This window comes from Grampus griseus (assembly GCF_964374135.1).
Source record: "Grampus griseus genome assembly, chromosome: 2".
In the NCBI taxonomy this organism is placed as follows: domain Eukaryota; kingdom Metazoa; phylum Chordata; class Mammalia; order Artiodactyla; family Delphinidae; genus Grampus; species Grampus griseus.
In genome coordinates, this window is record NC_139018.1 from 46,405,703 (window position 1) to 46,426,880 (window position 21,178).

Sequence of the window (21,178 nt, forward strand, 5' to 3'; positions counted from 1 at the left end):
TTGGATCTAAAAAGGAAGATTTTTAAATGGTTAAGCACATTACCTTCTTTTGTCACTTGACAAGATTCATAAACACTGATGGCACAGCATCATCATTTTTCTTACCAATTAAAAACAATTATTGTGAAACTTAAAATGTTTAAAATATTTTTTTCCTTTTTGAAACAGCATATTTTAAGGTAAAATGACTTATAAGTTTGGTTTTTTTGCTGCTGCTTGTAAGGCAGGTAAAATAATTATGGCTTGCATGTTTCCGTAAGCATTCTTGTGCTTTATTTGGGATGAGGAAGTTAAGGCAATTGAAAATAGTCTTAAGTGGTTCAAAGTTTCTTCAAGGATCAAAGAAAGAAAACCATAGGCAGAAATTCCACATTAATGATCAAGGGAGTTTATGGATGTGTTTGTGGAAGTCTTACTCTAAGTACCCCTTGAATTAGATGCTGTACTGTTTTATTCTCTACTAGTGAAAAAAATGCCTCTCCACCTTTGGGAGAGTGGCTGTTACTGTTTTGAGATTGGGTAATGAGGGTGAGTATGTTGAAGAAGAGGATGTAGAACCAGAAGAGTGAGGAGAGTCCAACCATTTCATAATGAGAGACGCTTTAAAGACCTTGTCTTTTGTAGTCTGGAGCACGCTTCGAGGGATCATCAGTTCATGTGGTAAATTGTTTCCTGAGCCCTTACCAGGCACTGAAGACTCATGATCTGAGTATAAGCAATAATTCAGTTTCTAATCCACCCAGTTGTACCAGCTTGCACTCATTTTTCTTTCTTGTTCACGAGAACTTTTGATCATGAGAGACTTGGCCAAGTCTTCTGTACTTCACATAGGTTTCCTGGGGCAGTTACTTTTGTATTCCTGTCAAAGCATTTTCATGAGCCCTTGCTGTCTCTCAGCAAACACCACTTTCCTTTATAAATGAACATACCTTTAATAATGTATTCCACAATACTCTCCAGGATTAATGCAAGGTTTACTGGTTGTAATTTGTGGAAGCCACCTTCTCATGCTTCAAAAATTAGATATGTAGTCCTTAGCTGATTCCTCAAAGATGACTGACAGTTGAGGTTCACCCATCTCAGTGGTAGATTGTTAGTTCCTAGGCATGTGATTTGGTACCTGGATGCTCTCATAATATCTACTCATCTTTACCTTTTCCAGTGTTTTATGAAATTGTCACTTACCAAGAGAAAGCAGAAATATAATATTTGCATTTGACAGTGTCCCACTTGTTCTTTCCCTTGCTCTGAGTTTGCTTTGTTCCCCCCATTAATCTGGTTTGGGTGGCCCTAGCCATATTTCTGTTTTTCCTGCATGCCCAGCTGAAACATAGTTAGCCTGGCTTTGTAATCCTTTCCAGCTTTAGTCAGACTGCACCCTGTGTAGCCACAGCTGTTTATTTAGGAATTCTTTTTTCCCTTGTTACAATTACTTTTGCTATTGTGTGATTTATCTTTAAGAGCATTCCAACTCTCTGAAACCATTAGTGTAACACACTGTGGTTTTTATCTGTATCAGCAACTCCTTGCTGTTGGTACAGATTCTCCTGCATTAAAAATCTTACGTAACAAATGTAGTCTGTTTAGCAGTTATTCTGCTTGGTAACAATACTATATCATGCCAACATGTCCTATTAGTGGTAAGGAGGTATGGGGTAGAAACTTAACTTGAATGCCTGAATCTGAATTTTATTAATAATGTTTGATGATTTTCACAGTATTTAACTGATAGTACCCACTCCCTATCCCAGGATAGAGGAGAGTTGGGTCACAGGCTGTACATAAACTGCTAATTTGTTTGAAGTTTGAATTACTTTTCATGGGAAGGGGGTAGTGATAGGAAATGACCAGATGATCCACTTTTGAGACATACCAGGTATTACTGAAGCATTTGAGAAGCCTCATGGATTACACCATGAATTGCGAGACCTACCAGTCAAGTTTAGATACCTAGGTAATGGTCTTACACAAAGCAGCAGAGTGCATGGCAGTTTGTAGTATGTGTCTTTTAAAGCCTGTTCAGTATTTTCCAGCTTGAGGACCACTTATGTTAATAGCTCTCTTCTTCTCTGCAGATCAGCAACATATTTTGAAAATATTTCAGATAATTGCATAGAAAGGAAATGAGATATAGATACACTTTGAAACTAGCAAATTATTTTCCTTGATACAACACTTCTCTTTTCCTCCAATTATATATATTTATGAACAGTGTTCATGGAATATTATTGCCATAGTACTAAGAATGACTTCTGTGGATTTCTTCTTACACCCTGGAGGGGGGGGGGGCTTTCATTTCGGGTATGGCTATAGCATAGCAGCATCAAGCCCATTAAAATAATCTATTTAAAAGTTTTCATCTAAGTTACTTATTTAAAATGTGCATCTCTCAATAATCAGTTGTACAGTATAATTGGAAATCAGAAGTTCTGACAGCCGAAATATTTTAAAACAACACTCTTTTCAAAGGGGAAAGATAGTAATGTCGAATAATTTAAGCTCTTTTGTTCAAACCAGTCATTGGTCAGACCAGCAGCTAATGAGTCTCTGGCACTAGTGTTATAGCTTAGCAGATGGTTCTGAACTAATACTCTGGGGCGATGCTAAGAGAGAAGATGGGGTTCTGTTTCCGGATGTGTTGAATAGCTTTCTAAGAACAATTTTACTTTGATTAAAATTAATGGTTTTAAAGCTAAATGTCTAAAAGGAGTAAACAACTCTGCTGCTTGTTCTGCTTGTTTTTGGAAAATAGTATTAACCACCTAAGGTGATCTGGGGGATTGGAGTGAAGGTTTTACCCTACTTTACTTTCATTGATGCACATTGTGGAAGATGTAGAGAACATCTTGACATGGAAAAGAATGAATAAGTTAACGTTCATTGTACAGTGCTTTCCTAAATTTCTTTGGTTATCATGTTCTTATATTCTGGAGAAGAAAAATGTCTTAAATAATAAATTGATGACTAGGTAGATCTTAAAACTACTAAGGGAAACAGAATATAGTTAGCCATCTGTGCTCATGGTTTGTTAGATTTGAAATCTAAGTTAACCTTAATGGTGCTGTCCACCATCCAAAGACCTGTACACCATGTACAGCCCTTATGTCGTCCTGCCTTCTTAGAGCTTGCTTGCTTGATTTTGCTTTTGTATATTTAATAAAAACTGTCTCAAATGTTTCCTTGTGTAGTTTGTGGATAACAGTTGAGTTTGTGTTGATTCTATTTCAGCAACTAACTGGCTTGTGTATGACCAGGATTCTAGCTGGTCTCTCTGTCTCCCCTCCCCCATTGTTTTGAGGGCTGTCCTGCAGATTAACCAGAGAAAATGCTTTTCCAAGAATGTTGGAATTACATGTTATTAAACTTAATTGGATAATTATATTTGAGTAGTGACATCCCATGTTTCTTTGTTATGGAATAATTGATGTTTTTCCTTATACCTAGTATTAAAATAGTTTAGTCAAGCATTTTAAATGCGGAACGTTTAACAAGCACTTGTAGTGGAAATTGAGATGCGTGCACTTTGAAAATTCAGTTGATTATTAAAGGATTTGATTAGTCCATGCCAATACTTATCTTCCATTTTCTTAAGTATTCATGAGTAAGCTATATGTTTATATTGGGAGAAAGCTAATATAAGATTTGGTAATGTCAATTTCAATGTTTAAAGTTTAATGGAATATTGTGATTTTTAAACTGTATTTGGTTATAATACCAAAATCATGAGGAAGGTCAGTCTATTATTACAGCCTGTACTTTAAAAAAAATAAATAACTTTCTAGCTATAACTTTTGGCATTTATTACCTTGGGTAAGAAATCCCTAGGGATATGCAATTCTCCCACCTTCCTTCATAGTCTTATAAAACCTTAAGTTCTAGAAACACTGTGTATATAAAAGTATTAAAACATTGATTTTATATTATGGTACATGCTGGCTCTCTGGTCTGAAGTTCCCAAACAGCACCAGTAATTGTTTTATTCTCTAATGAAATTAAAGTAGTCCATCAGAGCAAGAAGAATGACAGAGTAAGACTTTGGGTAATTATATGATTATTTAAAATTAAGGGTTGATGTAGTGAAATTTGCTTTGTCTTGTGTGGAAGTAAGTGCCTCTGACTGTTGGTCACGTTTGTGACTACCAGTAGCCAAGAGAGCCATGGCACTCTGCAGCAGTGAAACCACTGAGGTCTCTTAACTTTGACTCACTGTATGATCGTTGTCTACAAATGACTACTTTTGGTAGCTCAACATGGAATTTAAAGACAAAAAGACATGTTCAGTAGCATAGAGTGAAGTGAAGGAGTGAGAGAACTGGAGACTTAATCTGTAGATAAGTGCTTTTATAAAATAAATGTGGAGGAGGGATTAAATTCATTGTGTAGTTCCTAGGGTGAAAAAATGAATGCTGTAAAAACAGAGCAGCTGTCTGAACCAATTGGAAGATTCCAGCAAATGCTGGATAAACACCTGTTGGGATGATCTGGTATTGGGAGGGAGGTGACGAGGTGATTCAAAGGATCCCTCACAATTCTGTATGTCTATGAAGTAGAGAAAACAGTGGGAGAAATTTTCAGAGGAATAGAGGGTAAGAGTTATTTAAATAATTTTAGCATGGCTACTCATACCAATTTTCATATGTATTACTATGTCATATGCTACCCAGTAGTTACTGATGATATGAGGTAAGAGTGTGGTAAAAAATAAAAATATATTTTTCCATATGCTTTTTTCAGCATTGCCTCCAGGTAAAATATATCAGAGCAGCTAGTGCATTTTTAAAAGGAATATTGTATACCAGTTTTTCTATCTCCTATAAGAGATGAAAGAGACACAATGAAATTTGTCAATAAAAGCTTTAAGAATATCTGCACATATACATCTACATTCATTTCATTCCATTTGATAACAATAGTAGTTTCATTTCAATACGAATGTTAGAGAACTCAAATTTCTGCCATGGTCATATATATATGCTATTTGAAATTCTTTTATCTAGATACAGATCTTGATAGTGAATCTCTCGATGATAGGTGTGCAGCTAGTTTGTCCCGGAACTCATGAAGATAATTATATTGCTGAAAAAAGTAAAGATATATTGAAATACATTGTAGAAAGCTGATTACCAGAGTAGTCATACTAGTCGGAATCGGGAATCAAAAAAATACTTGATAAAAACAGTTCTACATCCTTTTGTGTAAGGAGGTATTTCTATCTTGAGGAAGTTTTACCTTTCAATAAAGCTACATATAGTGTGAAAAACTTGTTTTAAAAATCTCTAAAAATTAGGAGGTAGCATGAAATAACGGCAGTGTTTTATAAATCTTTAAAATCCTTTCTCCCTTTACTGGCAGGAGGAAGTAAGATTAAAAACACACGAAGATATGCTTTTCGCTAACGCATTTTCCCCTGGGGAGTAAGTACAGGGGAGAGGGCACTTTCTGCAGCAGTTAACAGCAGCGTATTCAAGAAAATCTATTTCTTAATTTACAGAGCCTTAGTTTTCTGCTTTTGGTGATGATAAAATCCATTTGGAACAATTTTCATAGTAGATAATATTAAAATATTAAATTAAAATAAAATCACTGATCTTAACAGATAAGCAAAATAAAATCTTTAAATAATTCATTTGGAGTTTTAATAGCTGCCCAGAGGATATTCTCACTCTGCCAAGAATCTCATTTTGTATTACTATTCAGAAATTGAAATTGCATACTGCTAACTTACATCAGCACAGAGATGGAAAAAGCACATTTGCCCCAGAATGCTGAGGTGATAATTAATATGGGCTTAATTCTCTCTACGATTAAAGATGTAAAACATGCATATACATATGTTTGACCATGTATTTTGTTTCGTGTCAAAGAGACACTTGGGAACATGTTGATAATAAAGATAATAAAGGGAGCTGCTTCTCTGTTTTCAGAACGTGCTCCTCAGACTTCGTCCTAAAGTTGAGACTGGGTAATTGGGAAAGGAAGGCAAGTTAGCTTTACAGATCTACAAATCAATAATATCCTTGGGGCTTTGCCACTGCAGTGTTTTGGTGTTAAATAGAAAGTTAATGTGAAAGATGTCACTTAGGTTATCCACAGCAAAGGGTAATTAGCATGGTTTTACTTTTTTTTTCTATTATAGTCATTCGTCTATCTTTGTTAATTGTTTTGGTGATACAGTAATAGGATCTTCATGAGATCTTTTTGGTCAAAAATATACCCAGGAAACTACCAAGTTTATAGTAACTGCCTCATTTTTCCAGGTGAGAGGATCCATTCCCAGAACAGAATGGGCAAAAACTGAACAGTAGTGGATCTTGAAAGAGTAAACTGGAAAGTTCAAATTTTTCATTATTTTGTTTGAAAAACTGAACTTTTTCAGACATCCAGGTTATATTTAAATGTAAATTTTTAAAAAGTCAAAATATAAACAGGTGATACATGAATAATAAAGTGCTTTGGATTTTCATTACCCTTTTGGTGAGGTGTTACACTGTGACAGTCTGCCCCTGACCACAGCCTCATGAGAACGGTCACCCTCCTTACCTTTATGGTCTGTATTGCTCCAGAGCCTCTCAGGTCCCTCAGGCTGTCGATGGCTTGCTGCGGTGATATTGTGTCAGACAGGTATAGGAGGAGACAAGCGGCTACTAAATAGAACACGAGACAAAAATTGTGTACTACGTGTAATATATATTCTTATAGTATATTATAAATTAATGATATGCTTATACTTCAGACTTCTGTTTGTGCAGAAGACTGAGTTTGGGAAATGAATTAAAAGACTGAGGACTTCTAGTATGTGTTTTTGACAAATTATGATTTTAAATGACTGTGGTTGGATTAAAATTTAACACTGGCTTCATTCTTTTTAAACAGCTTTATTGAGTGATTATAATTCACATCCCATACAATTCATTCATTTAAAGTGCACAATTTAGTGGATTTTAGTGTATTCGCAGTTAAATGCAGCCGCCACCACAGTCAGTTTTAGAACATTTTCATCACCTCAGAAAGAAACCCTGTATACTTTTGTTATCATCCCTCTATCACCCATCACCCCTCCCCTAAGCAACCACTAATTTACTTTGTCTTTATGGATTTGCCTGTTCTAGACATTTCATGTATATGGAATCATACGTGGTCTTTCACGACTAGCTTCTTTCACTTAGCATAATGTGTTCAAGATTCGTACACATTGTGGCACATATCAGTACTTCATTCCTTTTTATGGGTGAGTAATATTCCATTGTATGGCTATACATTTTGTTTATCCATTTGTCAGCTGATGGACATTTAGGTTGTTTCCATTTTTTGGCTATTATGAATAATGTGGCTATGAGTGTTAGTGCACAGGTTTTGTCTGGACCTGTTTTCATTTCTTTGGGGTATATGCCTAGGAGTGAAATTGCTGGGTCGTATGGTCACTCTGTGTGTAACTGTTTGAGGAAGCACTGCCTGGCTGTTTTCCAAAGCAGCTGCACCTTTTTCACTCCCACCAGCAGTGTATTTAGGTTCCAGTTTCTCTACATCCTCTCCAAAGCTTGTTCTCCATTTTTTGGATAACAGCCATCCTAATGGGTGTTAGGTGGTATCTCACTGTGGTTTTGATTTGCATTTCTCTGAGGACTTAGATGTTGAGCATTTTTCCATGCGCTTATTGGTCATTTGTATATTTTGTTTGGAGAAATGTCTATTCATATCCTTTGCCCATTTTTAGATTTTTTAATTGTCTTTTTACTATTGAGTTGTAAGAGTTCTTTATATAGTCTGGGTAAGTCCTTTATCAGATATATGGTTTTGCAAATATTTTTTTTCCCATTCTGTGGGTTGTCTTTTCATTTTGATAATGTCTTTGAAACACAAAACTTTGTAATTTTGATATTGTCCAACAGTAAAAGGAATAACTGTTACTCCCACTGTGGTATTTCATTAGCTGTTTCCCCCCCCAATACATTTTTTAAAAGTTTATATATAACCTTGTTTTTATGCTTATATTACCCATGGATATTATTTAGAAGTTACTGTCAATATCTTAACACCTGCAAAGGGAGAACATTAGAAAACAAAACAAAACACAAGAATGCAGGTGCTAAGACCTGTAAATTATGTTTTATAGAATCCTCCAAAACAATGCTGAAAATACCTCTGACTCCCACCCAGGCTTTCTCGGGAACACCAAATTTAGGGCTTTAAATAATCCTTTGGGTCTTAGCAGATATATATTGTGTTTCGTCTCATTTTCATACAAAGTGAGCATATGGCCCAGAAACACGAGTTTTCGTACTTCGAGGTAAAAAAACAACAACTGAATAATAGAAATATATTTCTTACCAAGACAGGATCTCCCAAGTCCTCCATAACAGCTGAAAGGGAAGTACAGTTTTGAAGTTTGTACATTTTCATTCCATCCCAACAATTACAACCGGAGACTTGCTCTTTCTGCCTTCTATTTCTACTCTAATGCCTAGCACAGTGCCTTGTACCCAGAGATTAATAAATATTTTTGAATAAATCAATCAAGAGCAAAGTGTGCTTATTTGTTTGTTGGGAGGTATTCCGTACACCTATAAGGGACAAAGAAGGCAGGGCCTTTTTATTGACCTCTTTAAACATCTGAGGAGTGGAACGTGTTACTAAACTGATAGAAATCAGACTACTTTTACCAACTGCCACTTAATTTTTCTCTAAACAAAACCTTAGTGGTTATGGGACAGGTCCGTATGATAATTCTTCATTCATCTAGAAAGAGTAAAGAGGCAGTGTATCCTAGAGGTTTAAAGCCTGGGCTCTGGAGCCCCACCACCTGGGGTTGAATCCTGAATCTGTCACTTATTAGATGTGTGAACCTAAGTTATTTAACCTCTCTGGGCCTCAGCCTTTTCACCTATAAGATGGGGCCGGCAACAGTACCTATGTCACAGTGAGGGCTGAAAGAGAGAACATTTGTAAAGCTCACAACAGAGCTTGGCACAGAGTAAGAGGTAAATGAACGTTAGCTGCTATTACGTAGCATTGTGAAGAAATGAACAGTTCTGTATAACTGGATTTTCTAGAAAAACAAGGACTGATTCTTAAGCAATAAAACCATTCACTTTAATCAGTTTCAAAGATCCTAAAAAAGTGCATTCCATACTTCCTTTCTCAGAGGGTGTACTGATCCTAATTTAGTGCTGACAACTCATCATGAGCATCAGTTACTGTGGTGTATTTGTAGATGGATATGTAGATACATGTCTTGTGATAGGATGTGAAACAGAGGACCAAACAGGTACTGACCCCTGTATAACTGATGAACTTGCTTTCTACAAAGTGTCCCAGCTGTAGGCCTGTTTCAGAGATGAGGCTCTACTGTATAAAGGTAGAGAGAGGTAGAGCATTTTAGTGGCTTTCTGCGAGATTAAGATGTACCACTTTTGGTACTTCCCTGGTGGCGCAGTGGTTGAGAATCCGCCTGCCAATGCAGGGGACGCAGGTTCGAGCCCTGGCCCGGGAAGATCCCACATGGCGCGGAGCAACTAAGCCTGTGCAGCACAACTACTGAGCCTGCGCTCTAGAGCCCGCGAGCCACAACTACTGAAGCCTGTGCGCTTAGAGCTCGTGCTCCGCAACAATAGAAGCCACCGCAATGAGAAGCCCCGCACCGCAACGAAGAGTAGCCCCCGCTCACCAAAACTAGAGAAACCCCATGCACAGCAATGAAGACCCAACGCAGCCAAAAAAAGAAAAGAAAAAAGAAAAAGATTATATCTTGCTAGCTTTATCTTTACTCCCGTTTGATTGATTCCTACTCATCCTTCAAAACCTAGCTCAAATTTCAACTTCTGAAATGCCTCTGTGCCCCCATAGAAACCACTGCCATCCTGTGTACTGCCTCGTATACACCTGTTTTGAGTATTATTACACTTACATGATAGTGGTGTTGGCTGTGGGTTCCTTGAGAGTGGGGACTGTGTCTAGAGTGTGTGTTTTATATTCACAATGTTTCATACACAGTAGGTGCTATGGGTTGAACTGTGCCCCCCGCAAAAGACATGTTGTACCTAATTTCTGGTACTGTGCATGTGACCTTATTTGAAAATAGGGTCTTTGCAGATATAATCAAGTTAAGATGAGGTCATTAGGGTGGGTCCTAATCCAATATGACTGGTGTCCTTATAATAGGAAACACCATATGAAAACACAGACGCGCAGGGAGAATCATGTGATGACAGAGGCAGAGGGGAGTGATGCAGCCATGAGCCAAAGAATGCCACGTATTGCCGGCCACCACCAGAAGCTAGGAAAAAGTGAGGAAGGACTCTATCCACGGTTTCTGACTGAAGATAGCCCTGCTGACACCTTGATTTTGGACTTCTAGCCACTAGAACTGGGTGGGAATAAACTTCTGTTTTTTAAGCGACCCGGTCTGTGGTCCTTTGTTACAACAGCCGCAGGAAATGATGTAACAAAATAGGCGAGCAGTGTTCACTGACTTTATAAAGGAACAAAAATGTCCAGGGAGGACAGACAACAGAACAGGGAAAAAAATGTACCAGACCCTGTTTCTGAGGGATAAACTCTAGAGCTGTTTAGCAGTGTGGGCACCCAAAGATAGTAGAAAGGATAGAAAATCATCTTTGTCCAAACAAACATTAGTCGCTGTAGGGACACCTTTGAAAGCTCTAGGACAATGAAGATTTCCAGTCATCAGATGCTTTATTTTATGGGAGCCTGAAGCATTTGACAGATGCAAGGTTGCCCATCCACCTTTCCATTCTGTTTGTATTCAAACACCAGAGCATTTGGTTTGCTAGAACTTGCTAGAGTAGATTTTGTTAAGCTTTTCTAAACTGAGCTAGTTTGATCTCTGGTAATCTTTCAGTAGAGGCTGCTTTCAAAGATGTGTTTGAAAAAAAATCTCAGAATTGGTTTGAAAATGGGTTCAAAACCTGTAAAGTATTTTTCACTGGCTCCATCTAACCACCTAATGCTATTTTACTTAGAGTTATCAGAAAATGTAGCACAGGCAACTATTTATTCTAAAATTTTGCTTCTACAATTAGTACTAGATGAGAGATGATGTGTTTCTATAAAGTTTGGAAACTGTAGGATGTAGGATGGCTTCTAGTTCTTCTTTCCCTACTTTGCAGGTGATAGTTCTCTATATCAGAGTTTAGTTTGGTCACAAACAGATATGTGTCCCCTTGTACTGGCTGGTTTGCTTTCAGAACATGAGCTACTGGCATGAAGCCCTGGGGCTCTTGGTCTAAGGAGAGAGAAGCTGGCTGGGCTTGCCCTTCTCCAAGGTGCCTGAGACTACTGAGTTATTTGGTATAGTCTGTATACTTTCTAGCTCAAAGCAATGACCTTAGAGCTTTTGAGGTATTACACTACTTAATGCTCTATCTTGCTCCAGAAAGGATTAAGATTAGGATGCAAAAAAACAAACAAAGAAACATCCCCAAAACCGAAAAAACAAAAAAAAACCCAATAAGCACAAAGACCTATGTTTAGTAAATGATGAGTTCTCTTTGCTCTTCACAAATACCTCCTCACATATTAGAATAAGTCTATAGTTTTCTCCTTGTGGCTGGCTCCCCTCTGCTCTGTGGGTCTCACTTCTGGTATAACTAATGTTCCTTTCCACGGTACCACTTAGCGTCTTTCCAATGCTACTGTCTACTGCTGATTGTCACTTTCTTCTTCCTTTCTCCAAGCTACTTTTTTCTTTTCTTCTCATTTTTTTCCCCTTAATCCATTTTCTTTTGTTTTAAACTTTCATACCAGCAGCTTATTTACAGCCACTGACAAACGATGAGAGTCCCTCTTTCATTCAGGTAGCAAATTCATATCATCAAATACAATTTTCAAGTCCTGTTTTTAGGATTGCTCATTGCTTAGGGGTAATTCCTTTGCTAATTTTTTAAAAATGGACTTTCTTGCTGTTGGAAGAAACTAAACAACTGAAAGGCCGACCAGTAGGTATGGTGTTACATAACAGGAATGATGCCCTCACCTTTTTGGGAAGGAGAGGGTCCCAAAATCATGAGTAAAGGTCTAAGACAAAAGGAAAGAAAGCAAAAAAAAAAAAGCCTGTTACCCTATCCTAAACATTTCCTAATCTACTCATCTATTGTCCTTACTCTTCAAAAGTAATAATGGCAAATATCTGAGTGCTTGCTCTGTGCCAGGCATGGTGCTAGTGCTTTTCATGTATTATCTCCTTTTGATCCTTGCAACAAACTATAAGGTAGGTAATAACTGCATACGGATGCAATAATTTGAGAAATCATTTTGACTGGGACATTTTTCATGTAATATATGGAGAAAAGGAAAACATACTGTATTAAGGTTTTTCGGTTATTTTTAAGGCAGATTTCAAGCTCCTCCATTATGTCACAGCAGCTGGCTATGTCAGGAGTCCCTCCATCTGGAATCGGATGATGATGAGTGATAATTCCATACTGATGGTAGAGGCCCACAAGGTTTGGAACTCTATATTTTGACAGTTCCCCTCTGGTGCAGAAAACAAATATGTCTTGTATACCATAGCTCTTTAGTTCTTCTGCCAATAGAACAAGATACACAAGGACACACATGGACAAAACATTACAAATTTAAATACAGTCGGGAGGGAAAATATGGAGTTATGTTCCTTAAGCCAAACAAACTAAGTAAATAACAAGTGATAACCTTTGAAGTGCTCATTGATAATCTAAAACAATACTGATTTGTCTTCAAACTAGGGTAAAAACCAAGTCACTAAGCACAAAATAGTAATTAGAAACATCTGAACCAAAAGGTTATTAAAATGAAACCTGACTTTATAAGTCAAAATGTTTTTTTACTGGATTGTAAGACATCCATTATATTGCTGTTTTGAAAAAAAATTTTTTTTACAATAAATATTGCTTTAAAATAAATTGTAAAAACACCTAATATTTCAAAATAAGAAGGAATGATAGCACATTTTTTCCCATTTTCTTCTCACCAAATCAATGGTGTTTGCTGTGTACAAGTCTCTGTTATTTTGTTTTAGCCTAAGCACTGTATATAAAATCTCCTGCATAGCCATGGTGCCAGAGCTCTTGTATTCTCACCTATATTTGCACTGTACCACACCATCATGTATTTAATTTTAGGGACTAGGTTTCTAGGAAATAAAGCATTAGCTGTATGAAAATTATGTGACTTAGCGAATTTCAGTATAATGATATGAACCAAGCGAGAGTACTGCAGGCCATTCTGTTCACTGGAACTTCCTTAGGGCAATATTCACTACAGAGCATTTGGTTCATAATGAATAATTCTGACTCATCTGGTTCCCCTTTTTCTCTCCCCACCCACTAAATCCTAGGACATTTAGCTATTTAAGTACAAAGTACTTTTTATCATGAAACTCTAAACCTGTACTTGAAATATGGCTAGTCCAAATTGAGATGTATTGTAAATGTAAAATACGTATCTGATTTCAAAGACCAAGTACCAAAAAACTCCTATCTCAATAATTTGTTTTATACTTAAAACCCACTGAAACGATACTATTTAGCCTATATGAGTTTAAATCAAGTATATTACTAAAATTAATTTTACCCGTTTTTACTTTTTTAATGTGGCCCCTAGAAAATGTCAAAAGTACATATATGGCCTCTATTTGTGGCTCCCAATATGTTTCTGTTGGACAGTGCTCCTCTAGATAATACTATTAAGCTTTTGTACTTGTAAAAGGGTTTAACTTGTAGTTGACATCCGTAACCATTTTTAAGAGAGTAGGTAAATTTCCCATTTGCCTCTTGCACGCATTGAATAATTTCTATTATACAGTAGATTTCAACTTTCCCAGAAAGGACTCTGAGGACGGACACAGGAAGTGCTGCCAGGAGAGTCTAGGCCTCCCCCTTCAGACACTGTCATCTGTTTTGTATATTGGATTCCATTTAAGATTTCATTGGAAGAAAAAAAGGTTTGGTAAAAAATTGGAAACTCCTTTTACAGAAGAGACTAAATGAATAGGGCTTTCCAAAATGTGCAAGACTGGTTCTTGAACCAATGATTTCAATGATATTTTGCTTATAACTGATTGTTCTCCAAATGGAAATTTCCTACCATGGTGGGTATCTCTAGAGCAGAAAATCTTTACAAATACTGCAAGGGTCAACTAATCTATTAGTCTTTTCTGGTAGGTAAATTAAAGAAAGTATATTAGCAAATTGATATTCTAGGATAACTAGGACAGAATTTTAGGTTTATAAAATCTATAGTGGTCAGAATCAAACAATATATACATTTTTGTATTGGTTTATTATTAGGACATTGGTAGGACTATCAGGCTTTAGATATTCCAGGCCAACCAGAATAAATTATTTTGGAAGTCTAAATTTGTTAGTATCGTACAATATATAAATTCCAAATTGGGACAGATTATCGGGATATTTGTAGGATTATTAGACTTGAGGCTAAGAGCATCCTTGGGCATGTAGAGATCAGACCCTATTCCATCTTTTCCACCTAGACACTTGTTCTGTAAATTTTCTATGTGGGATGGACAATTTCAATACTACCTCTGGGTTCCCAGCTCAGGCTTAATTTCCAGTATCACAGTCAAGTCTGCAAAGAACAGTATGTTCAAAGATCTGGGCAGGGCTTCCCTGGTGGCGCAGTGGTTGGGCGTCCGCCTGCCGACGCAGGGGACGCGGGTTCGTGCCCCGGTCCGGGAAGATCCCACATGCCGCGGAGCGGCTGGGCCCGTGAGCCATGGCCGCTGAGCCTGCGCGTCTGGATGACTGTGCTCTGCAACTGGAGAGGCCACAGCAGTGAGGGGCCCGCATACCGCAAAAAAAAAGAAAAAAAAAAAAAAAAAAGATCTGGGCAGTGCAATGTCAGCTTTCTATTTACATACTTTTCCCCCTCCAACTTATACATTATAACTCAAATGCAGTTTTTATGTATAGAACTACAAAAATCAGTGAAAAGCAACACTATGTTTAGTAAATGATGAGTCTTCTTTGCCCTTCACAAATACCTATTCACATATTAGAATAAGTCTATAACTTGAAACTTTATGAAATACCAAACATTTTTTTTGGAAAATTCAGGAGAGACTACAGTTTGTTCTTTTTGACAAAGATTTTTAGTATTATTTTTTAAGAACCTATTAAGATGGTTCTGTCATATTACACCTACCTGTATCTTTTTGGATATTTCTTCTAACACCTTTAAATTTACAACCTGTAAGTAGTAACAAGGCAAGTGCAAGAGTCAGTTTCTGGTCATAAATAACAAGTATATTAAACACATATATAGCTACTGTAGAAAGTCATTACACATGATCATTTATATGCTTCAATTCCATTCTGAATGGGAATTTAAATTTCTTATATTCTTAGGAATATAATTCCAGGGATTCACAGATCCCAGCTGAAGGAACTCTTAATCCAAGGATTCTTTATTCTGTGTCCTTTCTGTAACAGGTACCTGGCTGTAGTCCTTAGCCTCACATTGTACCCCTGTGTTACATTTTATAAGATAGGTAAATCAGAAATGTAGAACTGTGAATGTGGATGTGGAAGGGTTGAAGAGTGGGTCTACGTTCCTTTCTCTGTAGCCCACCAAGAGCGTTTCCAGAACTGAGTTCCTATGCTGATAGTCTGTGAAATTCTCTTACTGCTCAGTACAGAAATTATATAAAAAATAATTTCTAATACATCAATAGTGTCACCTACCTGGAAGAGCACATAAACCAAGAAATTGAGAACAGTTCACTCGTGACAGGGGTAGCCTGAAAGGAATAAAACTTTGTCAAGTTTAGTTCAATTTAAAGTTATAGATGGACATTTATACAAACGTGTGTGCCTGCCACTAAATGAAGGTGTTTTAAAGTTTTACAGCAGTCACAAAACAAAAATTCATAGTTAACTATCAATGTATTGGTCACAAAAAGGCTTAGAAAGACTAAGAGTTTTAAAATAGGAACTTATCATTTGCTTTGTTGTAATTTAAGTCTTAAAAGTGGCAAGCTAATTTAAACTAACTTAAAGATAGTAATGCCTAGGTTGCTTACAGCTAGTATAAAGTGTACTTAAGTTATCCTGTGGTTTGTTACCTGAGATATTTTGCGTTAGTAACCTTAGGAAATAAGCTGGAAAATGACCATCTGACGATTTCATCTTCAGCATTCATTCAAAATTACTATTTTAAGATTTCTTTATAGGACTTCCTTAAACAGATACAATTTCATAGAATAAAAACCACTGGCTACCTATTCTTTGTTGTAATGGATTTTGGTTAAAATGAAATAATTTCAAGAAATCCTATTCCCAGTTTGCAGTGCCTGGGGACAAAGCGGGCAGAGGCTCAAAACAGAAGATGAATTTAGAGGAAAATATGGGGCATTGTATAAATACCACCTGACTTTGAAAATCAGATGAGTTTTTGAGTTTGAAGGCGGCTTAGAAGGGGAAATGAAAGTTAATTGCTATTTGATGGCAGAACAAAAGAACTATAGGGACAACACTTTTTTTCTCTTCCTACAGCAGGGTCAGTGCTTAAAGAGAGAGATTATTACACTTACAGAGATTGTAGAGAATCTGCTGTAACCGTAAGTCACTGCCAAAATTCAGAAGTTGATTTTATATAAAAACATTTGTTTTTGTTATTGTATCTATGGTGCTGTGGCTTTTATCTGAAACAGGGTCTGCTGATAGATGCATTATTGTGGCAAGTAGTTCTAGGACTGGAATAAATGATAACATAGGATATCTCATCCTGTGTTTGGTACACTATTCTTTTGTCATAAAAGAATAAGAAGGTTTTGGTACTAAATGGGAGCTCATTCAAATCTTAACTCCTTGTTTCTACTATGGTTTTCTCAATGTATAAGGAAGGAACTCCCACCACTCCCCTTACCCCCCCCCCAAAAAAGCTTTATTCTACCATAGATAAGAAAGATAAGAATTATATAATCAGCAGAAGAGAATCATTTTCAATATGCAGACTAAATTCTACAAAGATTATTATGTACACATCAAATATTTTAGCTCATCATTGATCAGAAAGGTTAACATACCATGATATCTGAATTGGAGTCTGTTCGTCTTCAATAGGCTCTTCGTCTGATGAGTCAAACTCACTTGTTTGCACTGAACTAGGCTTCAAAAGAAATCAGAAATGTTAAATAACTTTAAAGAATGCTATTGCTGTTTACTGTCCTATTAATAATTACAGCCCCATGTAGTGGAAAGAGTGTTGGATTGGGAACCAAGAAACCTGTCTTCTGGTCCTGGCTCTGCCACTTACTGTATAAACTTGGACAAGCGATGTCAGTTTCTACTGGATCTCAGTTTTCCAAAACTATAAAGTGAGATTTATTCATTCATTCATTCACAAACATTTCTTGGACACCTTCATTTGCCAAGCTCTGGAGATGCAAAGATCCATAAAATAAACAGCCTGCCTTCAGTATAATTGGAGAGACAATGTGTAAATAGATTCAAAAAAGTTAGAAGTGCTAAAATGGCACTATGCCCTTCAGAGCAGACAAGGGAGTGACTGACTGCTTAGGGAGCTGGAGAAAGCCTCACAGAGGAGAGATCCATTAGTTGGGTTTTGATGGATGAGCAGGAGGTTTTTAAGCAGATAGAGAAGTTAAGGCAATTAAGGCAAAAAGAGAAAGGGCTTTGTACAGTATATTCCCTTGGTGTCCGCGGGGGGTGGGGGGGATTGGTTGGTTCCAGGACCTCTCCCACCACCGCGGGTTCCAAAATTCCCAGATGCTCAACTCCATTACATAAAACGGACCAACATGGGACAGTTGGTCCTCTGCATCCACGGACACCGAGAGCTGACTGTATCCAGGAAATGTGACATCAGAGCAGAGAAGAGGAAGCTAAAGAAGTAGTTTTCTCTACCCCATTTCTCAATAAATAACCCCCAAACAGCCTAGCAATTTGGTTGGTGGGTGGGTGGGAGTACAGGTGGAATAACATGTCCCTAACTTTGTGAATCACTGGACTAGAGAGACTGAGATGAACTTTGTGTGCTGATCTAAGGAGTTGAAAATCACATGGGAAGCATTTCTACATGGAAGATGTGTTATAGGACCAATAAAAAACACACCTTTCTTCTACTTCCTAGTTGGAACCAACTGAGGGATGAGACACTGGAGAGGCAAATGGAGATCAATATATCAGTTTTATTACTGACTGTCAGGTGGAGGATGGAGGATGTGGCTTTAAAGCTGAGGTCAAGTGGGCTTGTCAATTCTTCACTCCAGAATTGGACTTATCCACCCAGGCACAGGCAGTGATGGACAACCCGTGGCTCCCCTGTGGCAGAGAGCACCCCAGATAGTACTCTCTGCAAAGAGAAGGGAAGGAACACAGCTACTTGTGTTCAGTTCCTCCCAAACTCAGGGATCAGATGACTCACTCTTCCCCTTCTGGGGACAAGTGTAGAAAAGAGGCCAGGAGTGAAGGAGAGCTGATGTCCCTCCACATGGAAATATGGGGATTAGCAAGTGTAACTGCCTAATGTCTTTTCTAGCTCTGAAGCTATATTCTATTCTATAATGGTCTTATTTGTAACTACCAGTTCACTTTACAGAGCCAATTTAGGCCATGGATTTGAGTTGCTTTGGATCTATCCGTATTATTATTATCAACTCAACTCAAATGGAGCCTCTTCAACAGGTTGTTAGCTCTGTTGGTAGGTGATGTGAGGCAGGTGGGGCTTCAGATCCTTAAGCCTGTTTTTTCTTTCTTTAAGGCAGTTTTGATGGTTCAAGAGTTTCAGTTTGCGTGGCCCATTCACTCAGGCTCTCCCAGCCAGCTTTACAAATCCTAACAGAGTTGGATGTTTCCGCTTCCCCAAGCCCAGAGATTCTTAACTCCAGGGAAAGGGACGCAGTGCCAGGTGGCCCCGTGGAATGGTGGCCGTGGTGACACACCCACAAGCTGGAGGGGTGTTAATCATCTTCCAGGAAGTTTTCCCCGTCCGCGGAGAGGACTGCTCCCCAGGGGGCCCAGGTCATCCCAGGATATGCTTTGGGGCTGGGGTATCAGGCTGAATGATGCACGGAGACACTTAAGCTCTCTATGCCTCAGTTCCTTCGTAAAAGGGGGCTCAGCCCTCTCTGGCAGGGCTGTCGTGAGGCTTAGGAGACCCTGCATGAGACAGCTCACAGCCCACAACAGGCGCACAGCGAATGTCTGTCTCCCCCTCGCCTGCCTCCGACCCTATTCCTTCGCTGCCATCCTTCTTGCAGGTTCCGGGAAGCGCCACTTCCCCTTCCCTGGACGGTTACTGCGCGAGTCGTGTTGCGACCAGGCTGGGGCTGTCCCCGGGCTCAAAAAGTCGCATCGGGGCCGCTCCCATCCCTGCGGCTCGGTTCCTCCAATCCCCGTCCCCACTCACCGGCTTCATAGCTGGCCGCCAGACAACCAGACCGGCCTCCTCCTACCTCGGGCAGCACCAGCGTTTCAACCTCCGCCCCGCGCCCTCTGCCCCTCAGCTCAGCTCACTGGTTCATCCTTCTGTGAGGTGGGGCGAGGCTTCTTCTTGGAACCAATCGGACACTCCCCCTGTTTCTTACTCCGCCCCCGGTGCCCAGGCTCGACCTCTAACCGCTCATTGGTTCCTACGGGACCTTTGAAACACGCGCCGGAGGAGGACCCTGCTGAGTGTTGATTGGCTGGGAGGGCGCCCTCCTCCCCCCGGTTGGGAGCGGGGTGGGGCGGGGAGAGGGGCGGAGCGATATCTTCTAAAGGCCGCCACAACGCTGTGGGGATGTTGGAAAGCGCGCTACTCTCTCGAGGCATGATCCGAAGTGGTACCAGGGTAGGGAATTTTGTTTGTTCTTTTAAATTATTTTTTAAGGGCATGATGGGAAGCATTGACCTGGAGCATCTTGTGAAAACACACCACATCCTGTAGACTTTATAATTGTGGTCATATCTAGTCATATAAATATTATGGGAACCGCCAAAAATCCAGAATATAAGCATACCTTATCAAACATAGTATGTTTGATATCTTATATTCCTTACCATTTCAGGATATATACAGGTTGGGATGTAGATCAACCTTCCTGTTAACAAAATATCAATGAAATACTATGTTATGAAGAGGAGATAAAGTCTCCAGATGGTTTTAAGTGCCAGTTTCTAAGTAATTGGCTATTATCTTAAAAAAATATGTTTGATTATTATCTCCCCCATTCTCCTGTCCCCATTTAGTTGGCCATGGGGAAGAAGGTCACCTGGAGCAATATTACCTGCTGATGTGACAAAAATATGCAGAGCTTTCAGCTCCCTGACTCATGTTGTGGAAACCAGTGGGTAGAGAGCTAATGGGAAGAATTCTTTAGCAAAGAAGATAGCACAGTTTGACTTAGAGACTGTATTAGTCAGGGTTCTCCAGAGAAAAGAACCAATAGGATATGTACATGAAGAGATTCATTTTAAGCTTGGCAAGTCAAAAGCTGATAGGGGAGACTAGGTGGGGCTGGAGACTCAGGAAAAAGTTGTAGTTGGAGTTCAAAGGCAATCTGCTCTAGAACCAGGAATACCTGATATTGCAGGTGAAGTCCAAAGGCCATCTGCTCCAAAATGCCCGCTTGCCTTTTTGTTCAGGCCTTCAATTGATTCAATCAGGACAACCCACATTATAGAGGGGAGTCTGCTTTCCTCAAAGTCCACCAACTGAAATGTTAATCTCATCCAAAAACACCCTCACAGAAACATCTAGAATACATTTTGAGCAAATATCTGGGCACCATAGCCCAGCTAAGTTTGCACATAAAATTAGCCATCAGACAGGTCCAATCATCATTGAACTTGATTCATTAATTTATTCAGAAAATATTTATGAGCATCATCTGTGTCCTAGGTACTATTCAAGGTGCAAGGAATATCTGAGTGAACTAAACAAAGTCCCTGCCTTTATGGGGCTCACATGCTGCTGGGGGAGACTGTCAGGTAGTGATATGTGCTGTGAAGAAAAATTAAAACAAGTGGAGTCTGATGAGGATGCTATTCTTGATAGAAGTCAGGGAAGGCATCTTTGAGCTGTCACTTGAGAAACACCCAAACGAAGAGAGAGAGTGAACCATTTGAATAGTTAGAGGAAGAGTTTTCAGTCTGCCTGAAGAGTAAGGAGGTGCAAAGCCCCCGGGGTGGGAATGTGCTAGGTGTGTTCAAGGAACAGC

At 38.8% G+C, this 21,178-nt stretch overlaps 1 protein-coding gene across 1 annotated transcript; it reads right to left on the reverse strand.

Annotated features, from left to right (window-relative positions):
• Positions 1–4,876: 4,876 nt before the first annotated feature.
• On the reverse strand, positions 4,877–19,503 carry CDKN3 (cyclin dependent kinase inhibitor 3). Its single transcript, XM_082648902.1, has 8 exons — positions 19,387–19,503; positions 17,042–17,124; positions 15,699–15,754; positions 15,160–15,204; positions 12,319–12,541; positions 8,329–8,360; positions 6,541–6,644; positions 4,877–5,076 (listed from the first exon to the last, which is right to left on the reverse strand). The coding sequence occupies exons 1-8, from the start codon at positions 19,393–19,395 to the stop codon at positions 4,990–4,992; spliced, it is 639 nt and encodes a 212-aa protein (XP_082505028.1). The 5' UTR covers positions 19,396–19,503; the 3' UTR covers positions 4,877–4,989.
• Positions 19,504–21,178: the final 1,675 nt, after the last annotated feature.